We start from the raw sequence: 14038 nt of genomic DNA, 5'->3' as shown, positions 1-14038 counted from the left end.
ATACAACTAGGACTACAGATCAAACTATAATACTAGGACTACAGATCAAACTATACAACTAGGACTACAGATCAAACTAGGACTACAGATCAAACTATAATACTAGGACTACAGATACAAGTAGGACTACAGATACAACTAAAAAACCAGGACTGCAGATAAAACTATAAAACTAGAACTACAAATCAAACTGATCAAATTGTATTTTCAAGCTTCTTTAGTTAATCAACATAGTTTTCCTTTTTTCCACTTTATGATCTGATCCCTTGGTGCTCCAAGCTACATGATGGGTGATAAGGAAGTAGAACTGTGGGTGGGTGAGGCTACGTCTTGATCACAGAAGAGAATTGATTGACTGCCAGTTTCCCTGCCTTCTGCAACCTGACACCTCCTCAGAATTATTCACACACATGATCATTTCATTGGATAAGAAATATCTTGCCCCACCCCTCCCATGGTCACACATTGACAGGTAACTCACCTGATCTGTCCTCCGTGTCTGTCATCAGTAGAGAAGTTCAGTCTCAGACTAACCTCTCAGTCAGACAGCAGCCATCAGACTGTCTTTAGTCCTGACTGACAGACAGAGTGGAGAACTGCAGACGACCAATCTAAAAGGAGCAGAATGATCAGTTAGGCAGCAAAGCTCTGTTTTCTCTTTACTCTGGAGACGATGGCTGCTGTTGGAGACTAAGGAGTCGAGTACCAAGTCTCTAAGGGGTGACTGGGAATCACGGAGCAGGGACACTCTCCTGTGTAACAGCTAAGGGATGAGCTCCAACGTGTGTCCACAACCAAGCCAGAAGAAGAGAAACGTGAGAAACTCTCTTGTTGATGATTCATCATATTTAACAAGATTGAACTGTGATGGAAATGTTCACTGTGAGTGTTGTGTTGTGTGAACTGTAATCCTGAGCAGTTAAAATCATATGACTGTTTATGGTTCTTGTTGATCATTAACCTGGGAGAGTGTGCTCTGCTAGAAAAGTGTACTTGTGGTATTGTGTTGTGTTGTGTTCTGTGTAGTGTTGTGGTGTGGTGTGGTGTGGTCTGTTGTGTTGTTGTGTGTTCTGTAGTGTGGTTTGTAGTGTTGTGGTGCGTAGTGTAGTGTTGTGTAGTGTAGTGTTGTGTGGTGTGAGCTATGATACTGAGCAGTAAAAGTTGTGTAAGTGTACATGTTGTTGTTAATAATTAACCAGAACAAGAGGAGGAAAGGGAGGGGAGTGAAAGAAAGAGAGAGAGAGATTGTGACAGAGAGAGAGAGAGAGAGAGAGAGCGAGTGAAGGAGGGGGAGAGGGAGGTAGGGAGGTAGAGAGAAAGAGGGAGGGAGAGAGGAAGGGAGGTAGGGAGAGAGAAAGAGGGAGGGAGACAGGAAGGGAGGTAGGGAGAGAGGGAGAGAGGGTGGGAGGTATAGGGAGAGGGGGGGGGGACGTAGAGGGGGAGAGAGAAAAAGACAGAAAGAGGGAAAGAGAGAGAGAGAAAGAGATTGGATGGGTAGAAGAGGTAGGGAGGGAGAGAGGGAGGGAGGGAGAAAGGGAGGAAGAGAGAGAGAGGGAGAGAAAGATATAGAGAGAGAGAGTGAAGGAGGGAGAGAGGGAGGTAGGGAGGGAGAGAGGAAGGGGGTAGGGAGAGAGGGTGGGAAATAGAGGGAAAAAGGGGGGGAGATAGAGGGAGAGAGAGAAAAAGACAGAGAAAGTGTATAGTGTGGTTTGTTGTGTTGCGTTGTGTTGTGTTGTGTTCTGTGTAGTGTTGTGGTCTGGTGTGGTCTGTTGTGTTGTTGTGTGTTCTGTAGTGTGGTTTGTAGTGTTGTGGTGCGTAGTGTTGTGTAGTGTAGTGTAGTGTAGTGTAGTGTAGTGTTGTGTAGTGTAGTGTTGTGTGGTGTTGTGTAGTGTAGTGTTGTGTTGTGTAGTGTAGTGTAGTGTTGTGTAGTGTAGTGTTGTGTTGTGTAGTGTTGTGTAGTGTAGTGTAGTGTTGTGTAGTGTAGTGTTGTGTGGTGTGAGCTATGATACTGAGCAGTAAAAGTTGTGTAAGTGTACATGTTGTTGTTAATAATTAACCAGAACAAGAGGAGGAAAGGGAGGGGAGTGAAAGAAAGAGAGAGAGAGATTGTGACAGAGAGAGAGAGAGAGAGAGAGAGAGAGAGCGAGTGAAGGAGGGGGAGAGGGAGGTAGGGAGGTAGAGAGAAAGAGGGAGGGAGAGAGGAAGGGAGGTAGGGAGAGAGAAAGAGGGAGGGAGAGAGGGAGAGAGGGTGGGAGGTATAGGGAGAGGGGGGGGGACGTAGAGGGAGAGAGAGAAAAAGACAGAAAGAGGGAAAGAGAGAGAGAGAAAGAGATTGGATGGGGAGAAGAGGTAGGGAGGGAGAGAGGGAGGGAGAGAGAGCCAGTGAAGGAGGGAGAGAGGGAGGTAGGGAGGGAGGGAGAAAGAGGGAGGGAGAGAGGAAGGGAGGTAGGGAGAGAGGGTGGGAGGTAGAGGGAGAGAGAGAAAAAGACAGAGAAAGTGTATAGTGTGGTTTGTTGTGTTGCGTTGTGTTGTGTGTTGTGTTGTGGTGTGTTGTGTTGTGGTGTATAGTGTGGTTTGTTGTGTTGCGTTGTGTGTTGTGTTTGGTGTGGTGTGGTGTGGTGTGTTGTGTTGTGTTGTGTTGTGTTGTGTAGTGTTGTGTGAGTAGTGGTGTATAGTGTAGTGTGGTGTGAGAAAATGGAAAATAGCTTTGATTGACGTCTACTGGACATTCTTACTGCATTAAAGGGATACATCACAATTTGTTTTTTGTTGTAACATTATATATAGTATATCTCTATCTGACAGAGAATCAGAGAATCTATCCTAGTCTATATGGTGTACACATTTCCTCAGAGTAGAAAGGAGAAGCTCGGTCTGGCACAGGGGGAAGAGGAGAGAGAGATGTGGCCCTCCTCGACACACGCAGCTCTCTACTACACTGTAACAGAGTCCGTTGTACACAGAGGCAGACGCAGTATTTCGGTGAGGGATTTTGTCCCGTTTATTATCATATACACTTAGTCTTTTCAGCCCGTCTCAACGTTTTCGCGGCTTTCCAGTCGTCCTCTCTCTGGCAAACCGCTCTCGTTCCCAGCCCTTCTACTGAAACGACAAAGGCACACACATCTTAAGCACTTAGCCAACGAGGTTTCATTTGCAACAGGTGTGCAACGAAGCCTCGCCGACACAACCCTGGCCACGGTCCTGTAGCTCCCTCTACAGGCCGAACGCTACATGTCCCCCCACATACACGTTGTACAGCAAATGGGAGGCGTTGACCGAGTCAGGTCAGAGAGGATGAGGGGAGACACATTTAACTGTGTAATTGTATTGATAATTTCCTGTACTTGTAACATTCAAGCCTCTGTTGTTTTATATTGATTGTTACATTCCTTTACAGTTCAGTCTTCTTCTAGTTGGTACTGTCGGCTTGTCCTGGACCAGCAGACAACCGTGACTGTTGAACCCTGCCTAGACCTTGTCCTGGATCAGCAGACAACCGTGACTCTTGAACCCTGCATAGACCTTGTTGAGTGAGTCCCACATCACATCATCAACCCATCAACACATCAATCATCCAATTTCTAGTCTGATTTTTGCTTTGGTCATTCTTTTAAGTTTATTTCCTGCAGCATGAAAATCATGTGATCCTGAGCAGTAAAAATCATATAACTGTTTATGGTTCTTGTTGATCATTAACCAGGAAGAGTGTGCTCTGCTGGTAAAGTGTACTTGTGGTGTTGTGGTTTGTTGTGTTGTGTTGTGGTGTGGTGTGGTGTGGTGTGGTGTGGTGTTGTGTGTTGTGTTGTGTTGTGTGGTGTGTAGTGTAGTGTTGTGTTGTGTGTGTAGTGTAGTGTAGTGTTGTGTAGTGTAGTGTAGTGTTGTGTCTAGTGTAGTGTAGTGTAGTGTAGTGTTGTGTTGTGTAGTGTGGTGTGGTGTGGTGTAGTGTGAGCTATGATCCTGAGCAGTAAAAGTTGTGTAAGTGTACATGCTGTTGTTGATAATTAACCAGGATGGGAGGCTATGATGACTAAGACTTTGACTATAATTTATCATCTGATATTAACAGTTATGGTCCAGAGTCAAACTGACATGGCCTCCATTTTCAGGCTGAGCTGGTTTCATCTGCCAGTTTAAAATGGAGAATAGCTTTGATTGACGCCTACTGGACATTCTTACTGCATTAAAGGGATAGATCATAAAAATAATCTTTTTTTATTTGTTATCTTATATTATACATATATATATATATATATATATATATATACACTCACCGGCCACTTTATTAGGTTCACCTGTTCAACTGCTCTTTAACACAAATATCTAATCATCACATGGCAGCAACTCAATGCATTTAGGCAAGACAACAAGACAACCTGCTGAAGTTCAAACGGAGCATCAGAATGGGGAAGAAAGGTGATTTAAGTGACTTTGAACGTGGCATAGTTGTTGGTGCCAGACGGAGGGATAGAGGGAGTGAGGGAGGGAGTGAGGGAGGGAGAGAATGAGATAGAGGAGGGATAGAGGGAGGGAGAGAGGGAGAGATAGAGGGAGAGAGAGAAGAGAGGGAGGCAGAGAGGGAGGGAGAGGAGGGAGATAGGAAGGGGAGGGAGAGAGGGAGGGAGAGGGGGGGGAGGGAGAGAGGGAGGGAGAGTAGTAGAGAGAGATATGGAGGGAGCAAGAGAGATGGGATGGAGAGAGGAGGGAGGGAGAGAGAGGTACAGAGGAAGAGAGAGAGGCACGGAAGGAGAGAGAGGCACAGAGGGAGAGCAAGAGGAGGGAGGGAGGGAGGAAAGGGAGGGGAGTGAAAGAAAGAGAGAGAGAGATTGTGACAGAGAGAGAGAGAGAGAGAGGGAGGGAGAGAAAGAGAGAGAGAGTGAGTGAAGGAGGGAGAGAGGGAGGTAGGGAGGGAGAGAGGGAGGGAGGGAGAAAGAGGGAGGGAGAGAGGAAGGGAGATATGGAGAGAGGGAGAGAGGGTGAGAGGTAGAGGGAGAGAGGGGGGTAGGGAGGGAGAGAGAGAAAAAGACAGAAAGAGGGAAAGAGAGAGAGATTGGATGGGGAGAAGAGGTAGGGAGGGAGAGAGAGAGAGAGGGAGAAAAAAAGAGAGAGAGAGAGAGAGTGAAGGAGGGAGAGAGGGAGGTAGGGAGGGAGAGAGGTAGAGGGAGAGAGGGGGGGAGGTAGAGGGAGAGAGTGAAAAAGACAGAGAAAGTGTTTTGTGTGGTTTGTTGTGTTGCGTTGTGGTGTGGTGTGGTGTGGTGTGGTGTGGTGTGGTGTTTGGTGTGGTGTGTTGTGTGTGTTGTGTTGTGTAGTGTTGTGTTTGGTGTGGTGTGGTGTGTAGTGTTTTAGTGTGGTGTGGTGTAGTGTGAGCTATGATACTGAACAGTAAAAGTTGTGTAAGTGTACATGTTGTTGTTGATTATTAACCAGGAAGAGAGGGTACTATGACTATGATGTATCATCTGATATTAACAGTTATGGTCCAGAGTCAAACTGACCTGGCCTCCATATTTAGGCTGAGCTGGCTTCATCATAAAAATAATCTTTTTTTTTTATATTATATTATACATATTATATATATATACACTCACCGGCCACTTTATTAGGTACACCTGTTCAACTGGTCTTTAACACAAATATCTAATCAGCCAATCACATGGCAGCAACTCAATGCATTTAGGCAAGACAACAAGACAACCTGCTGAAGTTCAAACTGAGCATCAGAATGGGGAAGAAAGGTGATTTAAGTGACTTTGAACGTGGCATAGTTGTTGGTGCCAGACAGAGGGATAGAGGGAGTGAGGGAGGGAGGGAGGGAGGGAAGGAGAGAATGAGAGAGAGGAGGGAGGGAGGGAGGGAGAGAGGGAGGGATAGAGAGAGGGAGAGAGGGAGAGAGAGAAGGGAGGGAGAGAGGGAGGGAGGGAGAGAGGGAGGGAGGGAAGGAGAGAATGAGAGAAAGGAGGGAGGGAGAGAGGGAGGGATAGAGGGAGGGGGAGAGAGAGAAGGGAGGGAGGCAGGGAGGGAGGGAGAGGAGGGAGAGAGGGAGGGAGATAGGAAGGGGTTGGAGGGAGGGAGGGAGGGAGAGAGGGATGGAGAGAGGGGGGGGAGGGAGAGGATGGAGGGAGAGAGGGAGGGAGAGAGGGAGGGAGAGTAGTAGGGAGAGGTAGGGAGGGAGGAAGAGAGATGGGATGGAGAGAGGAGGGAGGGAGAGAAAGGCATGTAGGGAGAGAGAGGCACAGAGGGAGGGAGGAAAGGGAGGGGAGTGAAAGAAAGAGAGAGAGATTGTGACAGAGAGAGAGAGAGAGAGAGAGAGAGACAGAGCGAGTGAAGGAGGGAGAGAGGGAGGGAGAAAGAGGAAGAGAGAGAGAGAGAGAGGGAGAGAAAGAGAGAGAGAGAGAGTGAGTGAAGGAGGGAGAGAGGGAGGTAGGGTGGGAGAGAGGGAGTGAGGGAGAAAGAGGGAGGGAGAGAGGAAGGGACGTAGGGAGAGATGGAGAGAGGGTGGGAGGTAGAGGGAGAGAGGGGGGTAGGGAGGGAAAGAGAGAAAAAGACAGAAAGAGGGAAAGAGAAAGAGAGAGAGAGATTGGATGGGGAGAAGAGGTAGGGAGGGAGAGAGAGAGGGAGGGAGAGAGAGAGAGAGGGAAAGAAAGAGAGAGAGAGAGCGAGTGAAGCAGGGAGAGAGGGAGGTAGGGAGGGAGAGAGGGACGGAGGGATGAAGAGGGAGGAAGAGAGGTAGGGAGAGGGAGAAAAAGACAGAGAAAGTGTATAGTGTGGTTTGCGTTGTGTGTTGTGTTGTGTTGTGTTGTGTTGTGTTGTGTTGTGTTGTGTTGTGTGGTGTGTAGTGTTGTGTTTGGTGTGGTGTGGTGTGGTGTGTTTTAGTGTGGTGTGTTGTGTAGTGTAGTGGTGTGTCGTGTAGTGTAGTGTGGTGTGGTGTGAGCTATGATACTGAGCAGTAAAAGTTGTGTAAGTGTACATGTTGTTGTTGATTATTAACCAGGAAGGGAGGGTACTATGACTATGATGTACCAGATGATATTAACAGTTACGGTCCAGAGTCAAACTGACCTGGCCTCCATATTCAGGCTGAGCTGCCTTCATCTGCCAGTTTACAATGGAAAATAGCGTTGATTGACGCCTACTGGACATTCTTACTGCATTAGATTAGATTAGATTTGATTCAACTTTATTGTCATTGTGCAGAGTACAAGTACAGAGCCAACGAAATGCAGTTAGCGTCTAACCAGAAGTGCAAAAAAAGCAGACAATGTGAACAATATATACAGGTAGTGCAGTATAAGCAGTATATGAGCAGTATAAGTAGTGCAGTATAAGCAGTACATGTATTAACAGTAACATTATAAGCAGAATAAATATAGAATGCAGTATGAACAATATAAGCAGTATATGAGCTGTATAAGTAAGCAGTATAAGCAGTATATGCATTAACAGTAATATTATAAGCAGAGTAAATAAGCAGAATAAATATGGAATGCAGTATGAAGAGTACAAACAGATATGGACAGTCTGTGTAGTGTATTAACAGTAGCATTCTAAGATGAGTCAAAAATAATGATATGTGCATTATGAACAGCATAGACAGATATGTACAGAAGAGCAGTAGTATATAGTATAAGAGCAGTGTGTATAAGTGAAGATACAGTATGTACAGTTTATAGGAATGCTATAGGGTAAGAGTAGTACAATTGTCCGGGGGGGGGGGTGTAAGTAGGTTGTCACCTAGGGGCAGAGTTGGAGTTCAGTAGGGTGACACCCGCAGGGAAGAAGCTTCCTCTGAACCTGCTTGTTCGGGTACGGAGAGACCTGTAGCGCCTCCCGGAGGGGAGTGGGTTGAACAGTCTGTGGTTGGGGTGAGAACTGTCCTTGACGATGCTGCGTGCCTTACGCAAGCATCGCTTGCCTTGGACAGCCTCAATGGAGTGGAGTGTGGACCCGGTGATGCGTTGGGCAGTTTTCACAACCCTCTGCAGTGCTTCCGGTCAGAGGAAAAGGTAGTGAGGATGCTCTTGATGGTGCAGTGGTAGAAGTGCACCAGGATCTGAGGAGACAGATGGACCTTCTTTAGTCTCCTCAGGAAGAAGAAAGCTGGTGAGCCTTCTTGATCAGGGTAGAGGTGTTGACAGTCCAGGAGAGATCCTCAGAGATGCGGACACCCAGAAACTTGAAGCTGGTGACTCGCTCCACATCAGTCCCGTTGATGAGGATGGGGGTGTGTGTGCCAGCTTTTGACTTCCTGGAGTCCACAATGAGCTCTTTGGCATTCCTGGTGTTGAGAGCCAGGAAGTTGTTGTCGGTGCACCACACTGTTAGGTGCTGGACCTCCTCCCTGGGATAGCTCACAAGGGATAGCTCACAAAAAAAAAACAATCACATTATTTTTAATATATATACTGTATATGTGTACATATTATATATCTCTATCTGACAGTGAATCAGAAAATCTACCCTAGTCTATATGGTGTACACACCTCCTCAGAGTAGAAAGGAGAAGCTCGGCTCGGTACAGAGGGAAGAGGAGAGAGAGATGTGGCCCTCCTCGACACACGCAGCTCTCTACTACACGTTGTACAGCAAATGGGAGGCGTTGACCGAGTCAGTTACAAAGAACTGTTGCTGAAGATTTGCTTCTCCCTTCAGACAAGTTGACTCAACATTCCAGTTGTCTGACCAGACATTGACCTTGTCCTGGACCAGCAGACAACCGCGACTGTTGAACCCTGCCTAGAACTTGTCCTGGACCAGCAGACAACCGTGACTCTTGAACCCTGCATAGACCTTGTTGAGTGAGTCCCACATCACATCATCAATGAAATATTCATTTAATTTCATATAATAGGGAAATCATTCGGTCATTCTTTTATGTTTATTTCCTGCAGCATGAAAATCGTGCGTGAGTGTGTGTGTGTGTGTGTGTGTGTGGTCTTTGGTCTCCTTTAACGTGCTGCGTGTGTTCATTGGGTTTATAGCAGGAGGTTCTTTGAGGAGAGGAGAGAGAGGAGGGGACCACTGCCTCTAAAATGAGTCTCTCTGGGGAGAGAGAGGAGGGGACCACTGCCTCTAAAATGAGTCTCTCTGGGGAGAGAGAGGAGGGGACCACTGCCTCTAAAATGAGTCTCTCTGGGGAGAGAGAGGAGGGGACCACTGCCTCTAAAATGAGTCTCTCTGGGGAGAAAGAGGAGGGGACCACTGCCTCGAAAATGAGTCTCTCTGCGGAGGTTGAAGACATGGGGTAAGACAAGAGTCTCTGGAGGGCATTTACCATGAAGATTATGATACTGATGATGATGATGATGATGATGATGACAGATACTTCATTCATAACCAGATTAATGTTAGACAGAGGAATGTAGATATACTGTAGTTCAATGCATACTGGAGCAACAGACAGTGTTACAACACTCACTAGAAGGAGTGTCCACGGAGAAGAAGAGTGGATCCTGGAGGGAGATGGCCACTAAAAACCTAAAAGCTACTGACAATACAGATATATTAATTTGGACTGGTTACACCGTCCCCACTCTCCTCCTCCCAGCGCACCCCAACCCTCCATGGTAATGGGGATCCCCTGAATGAAACAAAGACACGTTCATTAACACTCTGTCCTTCACAATGCCACCCTGCTGTGGAACTGGCTCTCGAAGCTCAGCTCATATGGCACATTTAAAAACACAACTCCACCTTGTAATGCAGGGTCCAGCAGGAGAGACCAGCCTCACCTGTACCTAGCTGTGTGTCCATGAAGAGTGACCACTCTATGGACCATCCAATACACTTCAGACAAGGAACCAGCACTGCTAAACAATGGTAGGTGTATCATGGGGGATGTGATGAACTAACAGCTAGACTACGCCACCTGTTTGTTTCATGTAGTCAATATTCTAACAACACACAAACACACACTCATATGAACACATGACATCCATTATCTTCTGTTAAACATATGAGAATATTGGTGTCTGACAACACAGATACCCACTCATGAACATGTGCTGTTCATTGTCTCCTGTTAATGAATGTGAGAATGTTGGTGTCTTTGTGTTTGACAGGGTCCAGCAGGAGAGACAAGCCTCACCTGTACCTAGCTGTGTGTCCATGAAGAGTGACCACTCTATGGGCCATCCAATACACTTCAGACAAGGAACCGTCACTGCTAAACAAGGGTAGGTGTATCATGGGGGATGTGATGAACTAACTGCTAGACTACGCCACCTCTTTGTTTCATGAGGTCCTCAGAGTGTGCTGTTCACTGTCTCCTGTTAATGAATGTGAGAATGTTGGTGTCTTTGTGTTCGACACAGGAATGTAGATATACTGTTGTTCAATGCATTCTGTAGCAACAGACAGTGTTACAACACTCACTAGAAGGCATGTCCACGGAGGAGGAGAGTGGATCCTGTTGGGAGATGGACACTAAAAACCTAAAAGCTACTGACCATACAGATATATTAATTTGGACTGACTAAAACGTCCACCAATGTCAGTTTTTTGTAATATTCATCTGACCCAGGAACTATGTTTAGCGGTATACACTCTGAAGTTATTCTATTTGAGAAACTGGGCCTCATTCACACTTCTTTGGATAAAGACATCTGCTTATTTCTTGTTTTTACCCAGAATCCCCAGTGACCAGGTGGAGAGACCAGAGTCAGAGATTCCCAGTGGTCAGTCTGTCCAGAGTCAAAGTGAACTGGCCTCCATATTCAGGGTGAGCTAAATAAAAAGTATGACATTGAAGGTGGCAAAGTCATCCCCATATAATTTTTTTTTTTTCTTATTTCAATTGCATGCCAAAGTCAAGTGTTTTTTGTATTTAGTCTCTCTACTGTGTGTAAAGGTTTACCCATAATTGTCTATCTCACTCCACTTTATTTTTCTAAATGTTTCAGTCGCTTGAAGACAATGTCATCACTTTACTGAGAAATGAGCTGAAGAGGTTCAAGAGGCTTATTTCTCAAGACTACCCAGAGTGCTTTGAGAGTCAGGGGGAGAAAGAGCAAGTGGTGGATGATGAAGAAGAAGAGAAGCAGGAGAGCAGTGCCAGAGAAGGGGCTCTGAAGATCACACTGCACGTCCTGAGGAACATGAACCAGAAGGAGCTCGCTGACACACTGGAGAAACGTAAGAGACCTCATGTGTTTTCACAGAGAAGTGTTACTGGGCTGAAATATTATTGGAAATACAAACACCACTAACTGTAATTATGATGTATATCCCCATTTGGTCACTCTTTATATTATGTTGCCTCTATAACTTGGTGTCTCTGTAATTACTCCAGTAACAAGATTGTTTGTTACTGTATAATTGCAGAGTAATGGGTTTGGACAGTTTCCTATAACACAGATGGAATAAGGACTGTTCTTTCCAACACGTGTAGTAATATATCATTCAACTACACTACATACTATGTAATTAATTACTATATAATTAATTAAAAATCAACTACTATATAACAACTTGTTAATTAATACAACATGTGGTCCTCTGTGGCTCAGTCAATATAGCATGGCTTTAATAATGCTTAGGTTGTGGGTTTGATTCCTGCTGGGATCATATATACTGAAATGCAATATATATTTACAGTTACTGAGGGTACTGGGTCAACTTAATGATAAGTGTGGAATATTTTGTAAATTGTTTTGTCATTCAGGTGAGCTGGCTGTGGTGTGCCAACATGAACGTGAACTCAAGTCCACCCTGAAGACGAAGTTTCAGTGTGTGTTTGAGGGAATAGCTAAGCAAGGCAACCCAATACTTCTCGATAAGGTCTACACAGAGGTCTACATCACAGAGGGTGGAAGTGGAGAGGTCAATAACGAACATGAGGTCAGACAGATTGAGACAGCATCCAGGAGACCAGCAACACAGGAGACACCAATCAAATGCAACGACATCTTCAAGCCTTTACCTGGACAAGACAAACCAATGAGAAATGTGCTGACAAAGGGAGTCGCTGGCATTGGAAAAACAGTCTCTACTCAGAAGTTCATTACGGACTGGGCTGAAGGAAAAGCCAATCAGGATGTCCAGTTCATATTTCCACTTCCTTTTCGGGAGCTGAATTTAATGAAAGAGAAGAAGTGCAGTTTGAATGAACTTCTTGGTCATTTCTTCATTGAAATAAAAGAATCCGGAATCTCCAACTTTGACAAGTATAAAGTTCTGTTCATCTTTGATGGTCTGGATGAGTGTCGACTTCCTCTAGACTTCCAGAACAACGAGACATGTTGTGATGCCACAGAGTCAACCTCAGTGGACGTGCTGCTGACAAACCTCATCAAGGGGAATCTGCTTCCCTCTGCTCTCCTCTGGATAACCTCCCGACCTGCAGCAGCCAATCAGATCCCTCCTGAGTGTGTTGACCAGGTGACAGAGGTACGAGGGTTCAACAACCCACAGAAGGAGGAGTACTTCAGGAAGAGAATCAGTGATGAGAACCTGGCCAGCAGAATCAACACACACATGAAGTCATCAAGGAGCCTCCACATCATGTGCCACATACCAGTGTTCTGTTGGCTCTCAGCCACTACCCTAGAGAGACTGTTGGGTGAAGCAGAGAGAGGAGAGATGCCCAAGACCCTGACACAGATGTACACACACTTCCTGGTATTTCAGACCCAACAGAGGAATGTGAAGTACCTTGGAGACCATGACAAAGATCCACAGTGGGATAAAGAGCTAATTCTGTCACTGGGAAAACTGGCCTTCAATCAGCTGGAAAGTGGCAATCTGATCTTCTATGAGGAAGACCTGAGAGAGTGTGGCATTGATGTCACAGAAGCCACATTGTACTCGGGTGTGTGCACTGAGATCTTCAGAGAGGAGTGTGGGCTGCACAAAGTGTTCAGCTTTGTGCATCTGAGCATCCAGGAGTTTCTAGCTGCTTTATATACGTTCCTCACATTCAACATCAGCAATGAGAATCCACTGGTCAAACAGAAATCCTCATCCAGGAAGCTATGGTCATTACTCAGACGCAAACCAAAGATTCACACACCACTGATCAACCCCATCATCAACCTACACAAGAGTGCAGTGGACAAGGCCTTACAGAGTAAGAATGGTCACCTGGACCTGTTCCTGCGCTTCCTCCTGGGCCTCTCACTGGAGTCCAATCAGAATCTCCTACGAGGCCTTCTGACACAGACAGGAAGCAGCTCACAGACCAATGTGGAAACAGTCAAGTATATCAAGGAGAAGATCAGGGAGAATCCCTATCCAGAGAGGTGCATCAATCTGTTCCACTGTCTGAATGAGCTGAATGACCATTCTCTAGTGGAGGAGATCCAAAGATACCTGAGCTCAGGATGTCTCTCAGAAGCCCAACTCTCACCTGCACAGTGGTCAGCTCTGGTCTTTGTGTTGCTGACTTCAGAAGAGGAGCTGGATGTGTTTGACTTGAAGAAGTACTCCAGATCAGAAGAGGATCTTCTGAGGCTGCTGCCAGTGATCACAGCCTCTAAGACGGCACTGTAAGTAGATGGACAAAACACTGTATTGATACTTGAGCGATGAATGGAGTATGTGATCACTTTTTATGATTTACGGATTAAATGGAAGAAACTGAGTTATTGATCACATGGTCAAAAGTCATTCATAAATTTATTGCACACTTATGTTTCATGTTTTATTGACACACAAATACACGACTTGCTCCAACATGTTCAGTCGCTTTGTGTCTCGACTCCCAATAATGAGGTAGAAAGAGCCATTTCCAGTCGGAGTACTGAACTATGGTTTGGAGAAATACACTCCTGACGTTTTTAAGACTATCGAAATCCACTGAATCCATTGAAATGAAGTTAAATGATTAGAAAACATGTTGTTCTATGTTAAAATCCCGAAAATGTCATTATATTGTAATTAGGTGCGGCGACATTCAACTGGAAATGATAGAACACATTACATATGTAAATTTTTCTCTGAGTTAAAAAGACTTGATGCTTGTATTTATTCCTCATTCAGGCTGAATGGATGTGACCTCACAGAGAGATGCTGTGAAGCGTTGGCCTCAGCTCTCAGCTCAGAC

General features: G+C 45.6%; 2 protein-coding genes across 9 annotated transcripts in view; both read left to right on the top strand.

Moving 5' to 3' along the window:
* The first annotated feature begins 675 nt into the window (after positions 1-675).
* LOC310823880 (uncharacterized protein) overlaps positions 676-14038 on the top strand; it is a 417085-nt gene continuing 403722 nt past the window's right edge. For all 8 annotated transcript variants that reach the window (XM_083696773.1, XM_083696771.1, XM_083696772.1 and 5 more), the window contains exons 1-6: positions 676-815; positions 3401-3533; positions 8650-8795; positions 8979-9241; positions 9703-9816; positions 10059-10172. In XM_083696773.1, the coding sequence (XP_083552899.1) occupies positions 9030-9241; positions 9703-9816; positions 10059-10172 (440 nt within the window). In that variant the 5' untranslated portion in view covers positions 676-815; positions 3401-3533; positions 8650-8795; positions 8979-9029. The remainder of the gene's footprint in view (positions 816-3400; positions 3534-8649; positions 8796-8978; positions 9242-9702; positions 9817-10058; positions 10173-14038) is intronic.
* The window catches only part of LOC310823644 (uncharacterized protein), a gene marked incomplete at its 5' end in the record, with an annotated part of 7738 nt that continues 6297 nt past the window's right edge, over positions 12598-14038 (top strand). The window contains 2 exons of the mRNA XM_083696527.1: positions 12598-12780; positions 13877-14038. The exon at positions 13877-14038 is cut by the window's right edge and continues 110 nt beyond it. Coding sequence (XP_083552653.1) covers positions 12598-12780; positions 13877-14038 — 345 coding nt within the window. The remainder of the gene's footprint in view (positions 12781-13876) is intronic.

Source organism: Argentina silus (genome assembly GCF_951799395.1).
Source record: "Argentina silus genome assembly, chromosome: Y".
NCBI classification, from domain to species: Eukaryota; Metazoa; Chordata; class Actinopteri; order Argentiniformes; family Argentinidae; genus Argentina; species Argentina silus.
This window is presented reverse-complemented; position numbering and strand designations above follow the sequence as displayed.